The sequence below is a fragment of the Ammodytes marinus genome (genome assembly GCF_949987685.1).
Source record: "Ammodytes marinus genome assembly, chromosome: 4".
Lineage (NCBI taxonomy): Eukaryota > Metazoa > Chordata > Actinopteri > Uranoscopiformes > Ammodytidae > Ammodytes > Ammodytes marinus.
In genome coordinates, this window is record NC_137233.1 from 6,254,299 (window position 1) to 6,270,164 (window position 15,866).

Below are 15,866 nucleotides of genomic sequence, written 5' to 3' on the forward strand. Positions count from 1 at the left end.
AGACAGACAGACAGACAGACAGACAGACAGACAGACAGACAGACAACACATAGTGAGGTTAAACCCAGAGTATGTATTTCAGGAAAGTCCTATTAAGTCGACCTATAAAGGTGCAGTCAGCGATGCTGGAGAGTGCGTGTTGTCCAAGTACATTTTTATCAAAATCAGGGATTGTGTCCTTACGATCCGAGACCTGTCTGTACTGTGTATGCGCTGAACATTTTAAACAGGCATGTTGCTAGCTAGGGGGTCCCCCTTTGTTTACATACCAGTTTACAGAGCCTAGGCTGTGTTTAAGAAAAAGTGTATTTTTTCAATCCACAGAGTACGACTGGTAGCGGAGCATGAATTAACAATATTGACAAAAAGTGATTTTGACATCAAGCGTTCTCCAGAATCGCTGACTCTACCTGTAATATAATCTCTGTATTTGGTTCTTGTACCGGTTCTACTCAAGAACAAATCTTGATGTAAACCTGGTTCCCCACCCTCCTCACCTTGTTGGGTCCTTTGAAGACGCAGACGGTGGAGTTGAAGGGACAGTTTCCGTTGTTCTCGGTGCAAGGGTTTCTGGGTACGCAGATCCGTCCGTCTCCCAGATAGTCTGGCTTACAGGCGCAGCTGACCTTCGGCCCCTGAGAGGAGCACTGCGCGTTCACGTCACAGTCCCTCGCTGAACAATAACCTGGACGGGGAAAAACCAAGATCTAAGTGAATCCAGATGAGACCAGAGGGTTTGTTTGAATATAAGAATAAAAACGTTCTGTTCAAGGTCTTGTTTTGCTCTTTGATTCACATTCTGGAGACAAAGAAGGAGATAAAGGTACGTGCTTTATCGTTTATGAGGGAAAATAACACGCACAGTCACTTTGATGAGAGGTCAGACCATTGAGCAATCTTATAAATACCTTGGAACAAGCTAACTGAGAGATTGTGTGCAAAAAGGGTCTCCAGCACTTGTATTGCTTGATTTTTGCATTTCATACACATAAAATGAGATGCCGTATACTGTATATGTCCCTGAAACTAATGTTATGGAAATGTGTTTGTTGAATGTCAATAAAAAGATATATGACACAAAAAGTTAATGATTCTGTCAGCGGCCCTCAGCTCTGATTTGAGCTAAATGCTAATAGCTAAAATAGCAGCTTAAACTAAAAAGTTGATATAAAAAAGTAACTGAGGAATGTTAGGTGATCATTGAACGGTTTGTTTACTTCCGCATTTCCCCTGTGGCGTCCTCCTGTATCCGGGCAAACATTCACAGCTGGCGGCGTCTCCCTCTCCCCTACAGTACGAGTAAGGGCTGCAGTTGTTGCACCCGTTAGTCACTGCAGACAACAGACACACAACAGCAACTAATTATATACTGTATGTAGGCCTATTCTTAAAGATTAAATTTTATCTTTGTAATTTTTCCCATGCTTTTATTATACAATGTGGAGAGACAGAGAAGAAATGGGGCAGAGAGGGGAATGACATGCAGAGAACAAATCGGGCGGGAATCCACCACTGAGCCACAGCAACAATTAATGATTAGACAGGTTAAACAGTAAAAAAAGAGATATATTTGCAATAGTAAGGAAGTATAGGCTAAAATGTTCAAATTGCTTACTTCTGCTTCAATTTTGAAAATGTCAGAAATTGATTCATCATCCTCAATAACCCCTAAAACCACTCCAATATTGTTCAAATTGGCAGAGCAGTTGCTGAAATATTGTCAATATATGTAATTATGTTAATTAATGCTAATTATGCTATGCTACGCTAATTGCCCAACATATTCAAGTTAACATCCGGCAGTTTCTACCTTCTCGGGACCCATACTTTACATTTCTAACATAAAACTCATATAACATGTTGTGTGTCATGGTCTTACCTGTGGTACAGCGCGTTCCAGTGTACGGTGGCTGACACAGACACACTCCATCTCCTTCTGGACCTTTATTACACAATCCACGCTCACAGTCACAAGCTGTACACACACACACACACACACACACACACACACACACACACACACACACACACACACACACACACACACACACACACAGAGGAAAGAGTGAATTGAATATTTATTTTGAACAATTTTAAAATACATAAAAGATTAAGGAAAAAAATCTAAATCTAATTTCAACATAACACACACTAGACCTGTTCGTAAAGTGAGCCTGGGTTTATCAAGTAGTACGCCATTCTACACCATAAACAATTGCAAAATCCAATACACAAACAGAGTACGGTTCGGTTTTCAAATAACTGTGGGATGTTCCTGCAGCTGTTTAACATTTCATTTTTGCCTGAGAGCTCAGTGATAAGAGATCTTACCTTTATCACACTTTTCTCCATAATTGTTTGGATTACTACATTCCTGACAGGCGAAACCAGAGAAGCCTTCCTAAAGAGAGGAAAGTAATTTTTAATGACTTTGAATAATTATTAAGCGATTTCACCGAAACATCAACAATCTAAATAAGGTTTAAAAAGAAAGAAAAAAATACACAAAATTCAATGATAACTCCTGGTGGCAAGGTGTAGTCCAAGCCCCAACCTCAGCGATTTTTACCAGCATCCAATAAGGAAGTGACCACAACTGTAGTAACCCGGAAGTGCCACTGGGGGCTGGATGCAGAAGACAGCCATTTCTCATTGACTCCAATGTTAAACATGCCGTTTTCACAGCATTATTAAACCTATTTCAGGCCTGGATTAAAAAAACATTCTAGTCTGTATATTTAGGTCATATCTCCATGACAACACTGAGGGGGGTACATTTTTTTGGACCACGCTAGTTTTTATTCTTTTGGAAGTTAAAATGTATTGCGCGATCTCTTGAGTGACAGCTCTCCGCCTGTTGTCCCTCACTTTGCCTCGGAGGAATATGTCAGCTATCTCCCTCCCCCTCACAAAATGGCGACGCGCACAAACCAGGATTATTGGATGCCGTGTGAATAACTGAGGCAGGGCTGTACAGTGCGACAGTTTTGATCGCATTTGCTACTGAAATTGATCACGTGCGATGATGAATACAAGTCCACTCGCACCGTGCTAATGAGCAGATGCTGTCTGTTTGAAACACAGAGGAGCGCTGCACAACACTGCTTAGAGGGCTCTACATTAACACTCTTCAAATTCGGGTAAATGTAGTCTTAGGCAAGTAAGTTATTGAGTCCACCCTCCACTTTGGCTGGTGAAAGATGTGTGCTCGGGACCTGTGGAGCGGCGATTCTAGCGTCTAATAAACTTCACCAACGGTAATAACCAGAAAGAGACGGCACGCATTTATGTTAGCGCGTGTGCAAACAGAACATTTCCTGTGCGCCTTCACATTAAAAGCATGTTACTAGCCAAACGTCAGTTTACTTTTTTGAAGCCGGTAAGAACAGGAAGTTCGCGCTTCTCAGCCCTGCAGTGCGCTAGCTTGAAAGGCAACTCATTCAGCTGCAGAGAGCAGTCAACAGTAGTCTATTTAAACAAAGTTTGAAATAACTGATAAGCCACTGAAGAACAACTCCCAACACATTCACAACAACCTATTTAACTTATCCTAAATTGTACCAATATGTATACTACTACTTAATTATTTAATAGGCTATATGTTTTAAAGTTAGGTTTTAATTAGGCCTAACAGAAGGACATTTACCAAAAAAAAATATTATTATGAATATAATAATGATATGTATTTACAAAAAATATATAGATATTCATTTTATGGGGAGAAATAATTCTGAATCAGCAAAAAATTGCAATTGGCAGATTATATTCTTTTGTCTAAATTGCAATCAGTCTACCCCTATTAATTTTTCTACAATTATTACTGCACACACTAGGATATGACATTAATTGAGAATTTCAAATGAGACCAAGATGACAGGCTAAAAGGTAATTAGAGCGAAATGCATGGGTTAAGGTTATGCAAGTTTTCGATCATACTTTGTGTGCTACTGAATTTATTTTTGTGCTACTGATTTTTTTTGCTTGCTAGCACCAGTGCTACCACCTAAAAAAATAAGCGTACAGCCCTGTGAGGTCAGCCCGGATGCTACATCCATATTATTTACTATCGATCGTGTAGTCCAATTGGGAATGTTATTGTCATTAAAAAGTTTCAGTGTGTAATACTAAGCAGTTTGTACTAGTACTTAGCTGCATCTAGTGGTGAGATTCTATATTGCAATGAACCCTTGCTAATCCCTCCCTTTCCGAGAATTTACAGAAGCTATGGTGGCCTTCAAGGACAAGAAACTAGTTATTAAAGATGGAATCATCCACCACTGTCTCAAGTCTTTCCACAATATCAAGTGATGAGGTGAAGATGTATTTATTTATTCTATAGTACTTCTTCTTTGTCTTCCAACAGGTGAATTTCCCACCATATATAATGCTACCGTTAATAACATGACATCTCCTAGGTAGATATAAAAGGCTCATTCTAAGCTAATAAAAAAAATACATTTTATTTTGAGGATATAATACACTAATTAAAACATAATCATGAAAGTAATATTCCATTTCTACCAAGTCTGCTCTGAAAAGTGATGAATATATTTTACACACTGTAACTTTAAGGGAACTGGTCTTTTAAAATACAAAACCAATATTGATCTCGGACCTCTTTGAAAAACAGATATATACAGACAGACAGACAGACAGACAGACAAACAAACAGACAGACATACAGACAGACAGACAGACAGACAGGCAGGCAGACAAAAAGGGAGAGAGGATAGGGCTACTGACATCACAGACGCAGGTCCCGTTGCCGAGGTCGCCACTCAGACAAGTTCCACGCAAGTTACAGGTTTTACTCGACCAGCTGGGACAGGCTGTAGACAGACAGACGGATAAAAGTTACACACTACAGCTTTAATGGGGATGTACTTGGAGTGTGTGTGTGTGTGTGTGTGTGTGTGTGTGTGTGTGTGTGTGTGTGTCTTACGGAGGCACAGTGGTCCCCAGTGTTGAGCGCAGCATTGTGGCTCCATAAAGCTTTTCACACAGAGATGTTGACATCCACTCAGCTCCGTGTCCCTGCCTCCTATCTGCACCACATAACTGAAACACACAGTGAACGTGAGGTTAGAGGAACTGGTTCATTCATTAATACCACATTCTACTACTGCAGACCCACTACAGTCACTACTGTTATGACACAAGGTTCGCCTGTAACAATACACTTTAATTGTAAAGGGATGTTTAAAATGTCAGTCTGCCTTTATTATATCTTTGGGGAGGCTGTTGGGGTGATGGGAGCAAGAGAGTAAATTTGGGCTCGACATTTGGGAGGAGGGGGGGGGGGGGTTGTTGAGATCTCCACCAATATAGATATTTGGAGGTGTTGCATTGGCTGGCTGTGTTTATTGATTACGCCCTTGGTTGGGAGTATAGCTGAAAAATATTTGTGCCTTCAAAATTTGCTCCACATTCATTCTGAAGACGTATTCAGGAAAACGTTTCAAATAAATAAATAATTTTATTAAACAACATCAGGATTTGGTTTTACCGCCAAGTGAGTTTACACAAACTTAGTCAGACCATAGACGAGATGAAAAAGAGGTCAAATCTATTTATAAAACAATGCTGCTTGTCTGTTTTTGTTCTTCTTAGCAGCTTAAAACCCAGCAGTATAATATCTAAGCGATCCCTTCATAATTAAGAGGTGAAAACAGTCATGCGATGCTGAACAGACGTGGGTATAACATGGTTGCATATACCTGCAGTTGACAGTGGCTATTTTGCTAAAGTCCTCGGGACATCTGCTGGAGGGGACAGCGGCGCAGGACGTGCAGGGGCTGTAGACGTCCACTCTCTGGGAGATATCACAGCGGCCAGGAGAGGGAGTCTGAGGGGCAGAGGAGAGGACAACCATGACTGTGTGCACAACCAGCACTTTGCTCATCTATTGTTGTTGTTTAAATGTGCTATATAAATGAATCTGACCTGACTTGACAACATCAAAATGGTAACGAGAAAAAAAAGGTAAATCGATTTGATTTATATAGCGCTTTTTTAGACGATTTTCTCCGCCCCAAAGCGCTTTACATTTTTAACCACATTCACACACACACACACACATTCACACACCGACATCACAACTTAATACACCTTTATCTATGTATTCCTAAACATTTAAATGGTATTATATGTATCATAACATCCTTTCTACAAAAATGTCTACTCAAACGTCCACTGATAGGATACTGCCTGCACTGTTAGTATAGTAATGGTAATTCTGTGGATATTACCAGAGGCAGTAGCAGTGTTACTGAATGAATGAAAACTAAAGGTAGCAGATCGTGAGGAGATTTTACTGATTTTGACAAGAAGGGATTTTGACAACAAGTGTTCTCCAGAATCACTGACTCCACCTCTGAATGGAAATACACTTAAAAGTAAAGGTGAGCTTAGGTACAAGTTACTTTTCACCAGTGGATTACACATAAGCAACACAGATATCAAGCACACACTGGCACCTACAGATGTTCATGTAGGTAGACACGACAAAGAATTAAAATAGCGTTTGAGGAAGGAACATAAGTTTTTAGTGAGGGCCGGTCCTGTTTTATTTTAGTGTTTCTTATTAACTCCTCAAATCAAACTTCATCTGATCAGCATGAGAACCAAAGCATCTCAATAGCAAACCAAACCTATAAAGTGTCACAAGATGGTCTTGAGATCTCAGATTTTGGATATCTTTCTGTCACAATCTACATGCTGTTTTTAATGTGGATTTTCCCTTTAAAAATGGCATAGGATGTGGATGTATATCCTGCACTAACAAGAAGGAAAATCAGCATCAAGTTACTCAGCTTGGTCAGCAGTCTTTTGCCTTCTAAGGAGGCTGACTCTGGGTCAGATCTGTATGAGTAAGGGGCACTTTACACGGTGAAAACGTGAGTTTTCCCGTTTTTGGTTTAAAAAAAAAAAACCCGTTCAGACACAATTTATCTGACATCTTCACCCGTACACAAAGTTTTCAGAGGAAACGGGCCGAAATCGCTGAAGTAGCAGCCATGCCAAGCCAATAGTCAGCGGTGACACAGCCTAGTAGATAGCTCTTCCGGTACAATTTGATGCATAAAACCTTACTGTAACCGAAAATTAATGCCACTAACGTTCATAAAGCGGTTGGTGTAAGCTTGGGGTTACAAATATTGTAAAAGACAAGCTTTCTGTCCTCTTATTTCAACGCATTGAACTCGGAAAAACAGCAGACTTGCTGATAGTGAAGGGGCTTCGTGAGCGGATATTTTCCTGTTAGGCGTACTTCAAAATAAAAGTCAACTCACGTGTGTCCAGCGAAATGCTATGAATGTTTAGCCAGTGAAATGCTTTTACTGTGAAGCCGTAGCCTTAATGCTCCTTTTGTTGAACAGTAGCCTAACTTAACCGCTGCACGCTGATAGTGTTTTTTTAATGTAGAGCCGTGTCCCTGGCATATAGAAGTGACACACGTTTATTTAGCTAGAAAAACAGGCAGAGCACAACTCTTTCCCTATTTGCTTGTAGGAGCGATTGGTGGCACGATAACAAATGCATCAGCAACAGCACAACGTCCATGAGCACAACGAATACAGCTCGGTGATCCGCCATTGTTGTTGTTGTTTTCCAACTGGCGCACGTGGACCTACAAAGACGGCGCATGCCTATTTATATCCAAACGCAATGCGCATGTGTGAGGGTGGAGCCGTGACGTCAGCGTTATCAGGGGAAATGGTTTCGATGTTTACAGGAAACCAAAACCGTTAAGTTTTCCAAAAAATCCTCCCTCGGAGGTGATCTCAAAAATCTGCGGTTCATGCCTGCGTTTGCGTTTGCGTTTGCTGTTTTCCTGTAAATGATATAGTGCAACCGCAGAAATTTTTCTGCGTATGCACCGTTTTGCGTGGCCGTGTAAAGTGCCCCTAAATGTAGATGCCACATTATTGGTGTATAAAATCAAATTGCAAATTTGAATCAGGGCAAACTGATACAGATTCACTGCAGGTGGTGAACTATATAGTGAACTGAACACTTTAGTGAAGAACTGTAAATGTCTAAACTTGGGCGATAACATGACGCAGAAAAGCAAAGTTTTCACTCTGAACTCTATGGTCAAATCAGTTTAAACCTGCAGTGTGTAGAATTTTGGGTTTTATTTCCCAGCAGACTTTGTAGAAAATAATTTAGTGCATAATAGCTAGAAAAGGTCTCATATATGTCCAGATTTCTCCATACCTTGGACCAAGGCCTTGGCGCCGCCATTTTGGAAGCATCATGGTTGGAATGTCATCAGGTGCATTGTTTAGAATTTAGAATCGTTCCTGTCCTTGAAGGCCACTGTAGCTTCTGTTATTATTCAAAAGGGGTGGGGTTACCCAGGGAGCGTTGCATTCTAGAACTTTCTAGAATGTTCTAGAACTTTTTTGGTGATGACATATTACACACTGCACCTTTAAGACATAAGCTATTTCAACTGCCTTCTCCTTTATTCAAACAACAACAACACGATCCCTCTCTTCACTGGACTTGGGAAACACACTGTCACACTGGTCTGCATTTAAACTTGAACAACATGGCTAGTGATGTCATCAGGATTATGTCAGGTGCCTCGTAGAAAGATGTCGACATTCAATAATTCAAAAATGACCAAATACCTACAAATTTAAAGACATTCCCATCAGCTTCAGATGTACTTTGAGTTTAGTGCTAATTCGAAGTGTTCGCAAGCTAACAGGCTAAGCTAAGATGATGAACCAGGTAAATATCACTTGCTAAACATCTTAGCATTGTCACTGAGTATGCACAGTGACACACACGCACAGTGACACACACACGCACACACACACGCACGCACGCACACACGCACGCACGCACACACACACACACACACACACACACACACACAACTGTACCTTATAATAGCCTCACAGAGCATGTGGCTGTAGACTTCCACTCTAGTTTGATCCATATAGGGACAGAAAGTCAGCATTTGTCTCATCATTTGGCCTATACTGCTTTGAATCTTACATGACTTTTTTAACCCGTTCAGATTTGATCCCAAGTTCATTCCAATGGACATAACTTCTCCAGGATGCTTAGACAGAGGAGAAGTATTTCCTGCTTTGAGAGGTTGCTATGAGATATTCCATTATCACACCCACAAGTGACATTGTGTTGAACTTAAACAACTTCAACAAGTTTAACCGCCAATAAACATTGAAAAGTAATAATAGAATAATTGTTTTTTATCAATGTTTATTTATTTTTGTTAAAATAATACAAGATAGCAATGTGCTTTAAATCATATCTTATTAAATCTATTGATACAAGAATATAAACTCATGTTTTAGAAAATAATAACACAATCAAATATTAGATTTTTTATATACAGTAGCCTATACATTATTTTATGAGTTCCCCTTTCAAGTACAACAATTCATTGATGGGGTCCTCTTTTGGTTTCCATTGTTGGTTTGACTATTCTAGGACTGTTACCAGTCCACATGATCCACAATGTTTCATTCATTCATTTGGTGGACAAATACAATATGTATTCTATTCTGAAAAATTATGAAAAAATATTCTTTGAAAGTAGGCTCTGGAAGAATAACAATGAGTACCAGTAATATGTTTTTACCAGTGAGTTAGAAATCCAATCATAATTTAGAGAGTAAACAGGTGGTCCAGTGTGTCAGCGTTGGAGGTGGGTGTGTGTGTGTGTGTGTGTGTGTGTGTGTGTGTGTGTGTGTGTGTGTGTGTGTGTGTGTGTGTTTGCGTGCGTTCATCTGTGTTACCTGTTGCAGTGAAGTGTGCAGGCAGCCCACCAGCACCAACAGCAGAAGCATGGCTCAAAGTGTCACATTCAGGGGTAAAAAATATAAATCCGACAATCCAGCGTTGTCCAAGCAAAAAATAACGGTCTAAATAGCAGAGAATGTGTTGAGGTGGCGTTAGTGTGCCACAACTAGTCTGAACCTCGAACACAACCTGCTCCACTAACTACAGGAAAGCAGATAGCAACATCCTCTCCACATGAAAAAACAACACTATTAGACAACAACAACCGACTTCTGGTCCAGCAGAAAAAGTTGTAGGAAAAAAACAGAGTTCAACCTGTCGTTAAAAGGTGCAAAAACTACATAGACAAGTGCTTAAAATATTCAAAAAGTTAAATTCCTAGGCTGTATCCAGGCAGTGTTGGGACTATCAGCAGTTTTCATTCCTCATTTTCAGCCCGTAAGGCAACATCAACTAACTAACAAACAATCTTACAAAGTTTAACAAAGTAACTCTCAGCTCAGTATCCTGTGAGCCGGAGAGGCTGGAGCGACTGCTGGCGTTTCCTCTCTAATCTAGGAAGAGAAAGAAAGAAAGAAAAAAAAATCAAGAGAAAACGGGCACAGTAGGAACCTCCCCAGCAAAGGTCATCTCCTCCTACCGCTGCCATAGGAGTTATAGTACCACCAGCAATGAATGTGGTGGCACAATTAGTACAACTGAAGTCAAAACAGTAGCAAAAGAATGATTTCTAATCCATTCGTGAATTCATACACATATATGAATGCATCCAAATATTCATTTTGCTGTTTCCTTTGTCGACACTGAGATATAATTTATTTTTGTTAAGTATTTTTGTACTTTCACAATTTTGTAAATGTTTCAAAATGCAGGAATGGAAATGACACATTGTTTGAACTGTAAATCTGCTGTAATTTGAGCATCTGTCAATAAAAACAAATCTTTAAAAAAAAAAGAACAGTAGCAAAAGAATACATGTAGTAACACACATCACCCCCCTTACTCTCTAGACTCTGTGGTGACTATTGTACATGAACCTATGGACCTAAACAATCGTAAGATAATTAACAAGTTAGGAAAATAAAATCAGCAATTTGATTTGAACATCACACCCAAAGCTGAAATTGTCTGGAACATTTAAGATCTACTGTGATATTGAGCAACTAAACTGAATATAGGAAGGAAATAATATTATGTCTGTTTTTTAGGGTTTATTCATTGATTTTAGTTATCGGTAGGGGAAAAAAATCATGTTCTTGTGTTAATGTATTTATGATCTGTGAGTGTCAGAGTAGAGGTCCACCATTACAATATTTGTTTGTATTCGATTCGATCATAAATGGGTTCTGAACGAGTTAAACTTTACCTATTGTGAAATTGCTGGTTTAACACTCAACAAACGTTAATATGCAAACTGTGATAACTTCATATCAAGGTTAAGAAGGGGTCAAAAAGCATAAATATTTTGGGAACCAGTGATAAGACTGTACTGTACTTGGCCAGTACATTCAAACACAAAACTACTGTGTATATATTTTCACATATTTGAAATTTCTCATAACTATATGCTTAGTGTCAAGTTTAGTAGGTCCATCTGGCAAAAAGTAATGCAGTTGAATAAAACAGACTGCATATTAGAAACAACTTTCTGTATAAACAAAATAGTTCAATAGCATCACACATTTATACACCCTCCAAAATGACAAGATAAGATAAAATACGTTAAACATTTTTTATCATCACATGCTCCTACAATCACCAACAACATAATGTAAAAGAACGTCTGACATAAAACAACATATAATGATATCTATAACAAAATGTAATTCACACACAAACACATGATTTCAATCCCTGAGTGGGGAGTTGCACAGTCCAATAATGGAGGAAGTGTGTGTATATTTGTTTAGGAGTAGTAGCGTAGTGCAATTATGGAGCGGGTGAGTGTGTAGGTTTGTTTGTTTGTTTGTTTGTGTGTGTGTGTTTGTGTGTGTGTGAGAGAGAGTATGTGTAACCTAAAGCACTTTCAGCAAAAAAATCATAATTTATTAGAATTCATCATATTCATATCATCTTAGTAGCCTACAGAAATTACAGTAAAACAGCAGTATTTACAGTAGTCTAATAAACTACTTTATTTTGTACCAACTTTGTATTTAAATACAGTTTTTTACAAAAACAAAAGAACTCAAAAGGACATTACTGAATATGAACAGTCACAAATTTATTTGTGAATTTAGTAATTTTGTAAACAGACTATTGGTGAGGCTATACGACCCTATTTAACAGCCATTATCTCAACATCATTTTTTTTTCTCAATACTCTGAACCAAAAATCTCAACTTCTAAAGCACTTACAACAACCACACTTTCCATAGTCATTCTTAGCACTATTCTGAAGGGTAAATGTTATACTATTCTAGCTTCTAGGTCTGTGTGTGAGAGAATGGAGATTGTGAGAAATCCTCTCTCTCTTCCTAACAGGAAGTTTTTGGCGGATATCCCCTGCTGGACGTCCCAGAGGGGCGGTGCGGTTGGGACACATTTCCTCGTCAGCTGACACACAACTAAAACTGTGCGTCTGCTTCAAGGAACGCAAACGAAGATTTTTTCCTGTTTTAATTCAGTTTCACTGGACGAACACATGACAAAACGCAGAGCTGAGTCGGGCCTTAGAGAGGGTCAGAGGGTCAAGCTGGAACGTTAGAGAACAATAGCAGGAAGCAGACGCATAATAAACCTCTGTGGACCTCTAGGGGGGTTGCTGGTTTTGCTGCCTTGCTTACTGGCTCTTCGGCTGGAAGGGTTTTCCTGTTAGATTCTCCCAACACAGTTAAGGGATTTTAACCAGCCACAGTTATCTCCTGACTTTGAAAAAAATATATAAAATGTATCAATTTCAGTGATGGTGTGGTGACCACCGTTGATCTGCTGTTAAACTGTTGCAACAACATAATCGTTAACGCTGCATCTCAAGATTCTGATGTTCATATTGAATGCAAAGTACATTTTTGCTGCTTTATTTGAGCTAATTTATGCAGTTAGAACTATAGTGTGTAACTTATTCAGATAAATTAATGTCTGTTACCTTCAAACCATCGCCAAGTCAGTTGACAGAAAGTGGATCAGCTCCAAAAACTCTCTCTGTATTTCTCAGTATGGCAGAGTTCACAAACTGGTGTCGCCCCCCGACACTGGCACAGGAACTCAAGGAGCGCCCATGAAATGTTTCAGTTGTTGATTCTACTGCTGAGAAAAACAACTTTATGCAGAGGCATTAAAATTCATGTGCAAAAAGGGGACAAAATAAGTTACACACTATAGCTTCAATGTCAATCCAAACAATCCCTGCGTTCCAATTCCCATACTTCCCTACTATTTAGTACGCCAAAAAAAGATTTAGGATGTCCCAATTCATGCACGTCAATTGTAGTATGCTGAAAATACATAAATGCCCCACGAACTCCAATAGCATTTTGGAGTATTCATCTTTATTCTTGACATTTCTTGACATAATGAAAAACTTAAACTCTTCTGTACTTTAGTATGTAGTGTAGTAAAAAGAAAGAGTATGTGATTTGGAACGCAGGGCAAGGTTGATGAGAGACTTTAACACAGGCCCCAATATGATTCTATAGGAAAAAAGTCAGGCGATCACTTAAGTCATCTGGAAACCATGGACGTCTCTAAAAAAGTGTTGATAGTTGCAGTAATACTTCAGTCTGGACCAAAGTGGTCGACCGAAAAAAAGACCAATTGTGCCCTCCACAGAGACACAGCACTAAAAAATTAATTCAAAAACCAAGAAGGAATTAAGTGACCCTGCTGAAAATATGAATTTGGACAGTACTTAGTGTTATGAAATGATAAGTAATGATCTGTAAAGCAAGTAAAATATTGGCAGTTTTACATGACGTACGACAAGAGGGTTTACTGTTGGACCACACAAGGCTTAATTCAGAGATATCATTTGTATGTTTATGTTTTATTATTGGAGTACTTTTTTATATCTATGATACCTTGAAACTGCCTGATTAAGAAAAAAACATATAATCATCGTGTCAGGGACGCTATGATTATTGTTATCTTTGAATGATGCATAATGTCACCAACACACACACACACACACACACACACACACACACACACACACACACACACACACACACACACACACACACACACACACACACACACACACACACACACACACACACACACACACACACACACGCACCATAACTCAATGCTGACTCCTGAAAAACTGAGAAAATCATGAATCAAGAGAAAGAGAAGAGGTAGAGAGAGAGAGCGAGAGAGAGAGACCATAACTTAATGCTGAGAGAGAGGGTCCTGAGCCAGAGGTCGTGGGTGTCTCTCGCCCCCCCGTCCCGTTGACCGTCTCAACCTCAGTAAAAGCCCCCCGCTCAGCACTTTGCACTATGAGCCGGGAAACAGAGCAACACAGAAGACAAACCATTAAAGATAAGAGGAAGTGAGAAAGGATTTACTATCAGTCTCTCGCATCCGTCTGGTGTTCTCTGCCGTCTTCCTGCTACAAATGTTTTAACAGAAATATACTAAACACTTCACAGTACCATGAGTATATAAACGTAACTGTTTTTAACTTTACCTGGTAACAAGTGGTTCTTAAAGTATCCACCCCTGTCTTTGAATTCACATAAAGGGAGACACTGCAAGTGGATAGGGTAAAAGGTTGGACTTGATAGATTTCATTTTATATACAGTATATTCAAATAATAAGCAGCAAACTAGGCCTATTTAAAGGCTTGGTGAAAATCAGTGAATATCTCCTCACGATACGCTACCTGTGCTGTGTAGGCAGGCACACTGAAAAAAACACAGTCTAGGCTCTGTACACAGGCATGTTGCTTGCTACTGTGGGCCTCCTTTGTTTACACACCTGTTTACAGAACCTAGGCTGTGTATTAAAACCAGATTTTTTTTCAAAGCACAAACAGTAGTACAGACAGCAGGTTGTGAGGAGATATTCACTTATTCCGACAAAAAGTTATTTGTAAAGCAGTTTCCATCCTGGCTGTTAAACCCATTTGTTCTTCAAAATGCATTGTCATCTTGGCACACTGACTGTCACCTTGTTAAAAACAGGAATTCTCTACATGTGGTCGAATTTTTTTTAAGTAGTTTGTTCTTCAAAATGCATTGTCATCTTGGCACACTGACTGTCACCTTGTTAAAAACAGGAATTCTCTACATGTGGTCGAATTTTTTTGAAGTAGTTTTTTTTCGCTTCACATGATAACAGAAAATCACATGATACTGACATTCTTTCCTATTGGTCGGTTGACCTTAAGATGCCAATCAGAGTTCATAAAGCAGGTTCTGCTGATCAGTCCCTTCCTGTTACAGTATCTCTGCCTGCCTGGTCTGTGTAAATGCCCCTTAAAAAAAGGAAATCAGCTGAAATACACGGCGGCCTCCACTGACAGACAGGAAATAGAGGAAGTTAAACAAGTTGAAAGGTGGCGGTACGTTTTGTGCTTCTGAACTGAATCGCAAAGTCATCAAAACACTTTACTGAGACAGTGGCGAGAGCGATGGACTGCTGACGGGAAGTTATTCCTTTCTTTTCATGTATTTAAGATGTTATTTGGCTTTTCTGGAAAACAATTGTTTTTTGACTTGACAGTAGATTAGATGTACTCTGTGGTTATGAGTCAAAGGCCCCTAATATGACCCCTCTCAAAAAAAAATATTACCAAATTGTATTTTTCTTCCTTTATGGGAAACAGTAATTACAATATCTATATATGTACAATAAGGATGAACTTCTGTTTCTGTATCAACACAGTGGCTTCACTTAAGCGAGTGGAATAAATGAAATAAGCTGCTGTTTCATTGTGATAACACTTCATGCTGTAAAGGAGATTCTTAAAATGTGATCTACCTGTGGGTGGTAGGATGGCCAAGACTAGAGGAAAGGTGGCCGACCAGTAACCATGAGGTCTCTGGTTTAATCCCCGGCACCGGACAGGAGGGTGTTGTAAAATAGTGGTGGCTGGTATTACATACACGGTGCCCACCATCTCTACCAGTGTTTC

General features: G+C 39.4%; 1 protein-coding gene across 1 annotated transcript in view; it reads right to left on the bottom strand.

Annotated features, from left to right (window-relative positions):
* stab1 (stabilin 1) overlaps window positions 1–10,212 on the bottom strand; it is a 59,369-nt gene extending 49,157 nt beyond the window's left edge. Inside the window, exons 1-8 of the mRNA XM_080025899.1 lie at window positions 9,780–10,212; window positions 5,718–5,845; window positions 4,943–5,058; window positions 4,744–4,829; window positions 2,332–2,401; window positions 1,880–1,975; window positions 1,218–1,331; window positions 498–685 (exon numbers count right to left, since the gene is read on the bottom strand). Coding sequence (XP_079882025.1) covers window positions 498–685; window positions 1,218–1,331; window positions 1,880–1,975; window positions 2,332–2,401; window positions 4,744–4,829; window positions 4,943–5,058; window positions 5,718–5,845; window positions 9,780–9,830 — 849 coding nt within the window. The 5' untranslated portion in view covers window positions 9,831–10,212. The remainder of the gene's footprint in view (window positions 1–497; window positions 686–1,217; window positions 1,332–1,879; window positions 1,976–2,331; window positions 2,402–4,743; window positions 4,830–4,942; window positions 5,059–5,717; window positions 5,846–9,779) is intronic.
* Window positions 10,213–15,866: the final 5,654 nt, after the last annotated feature.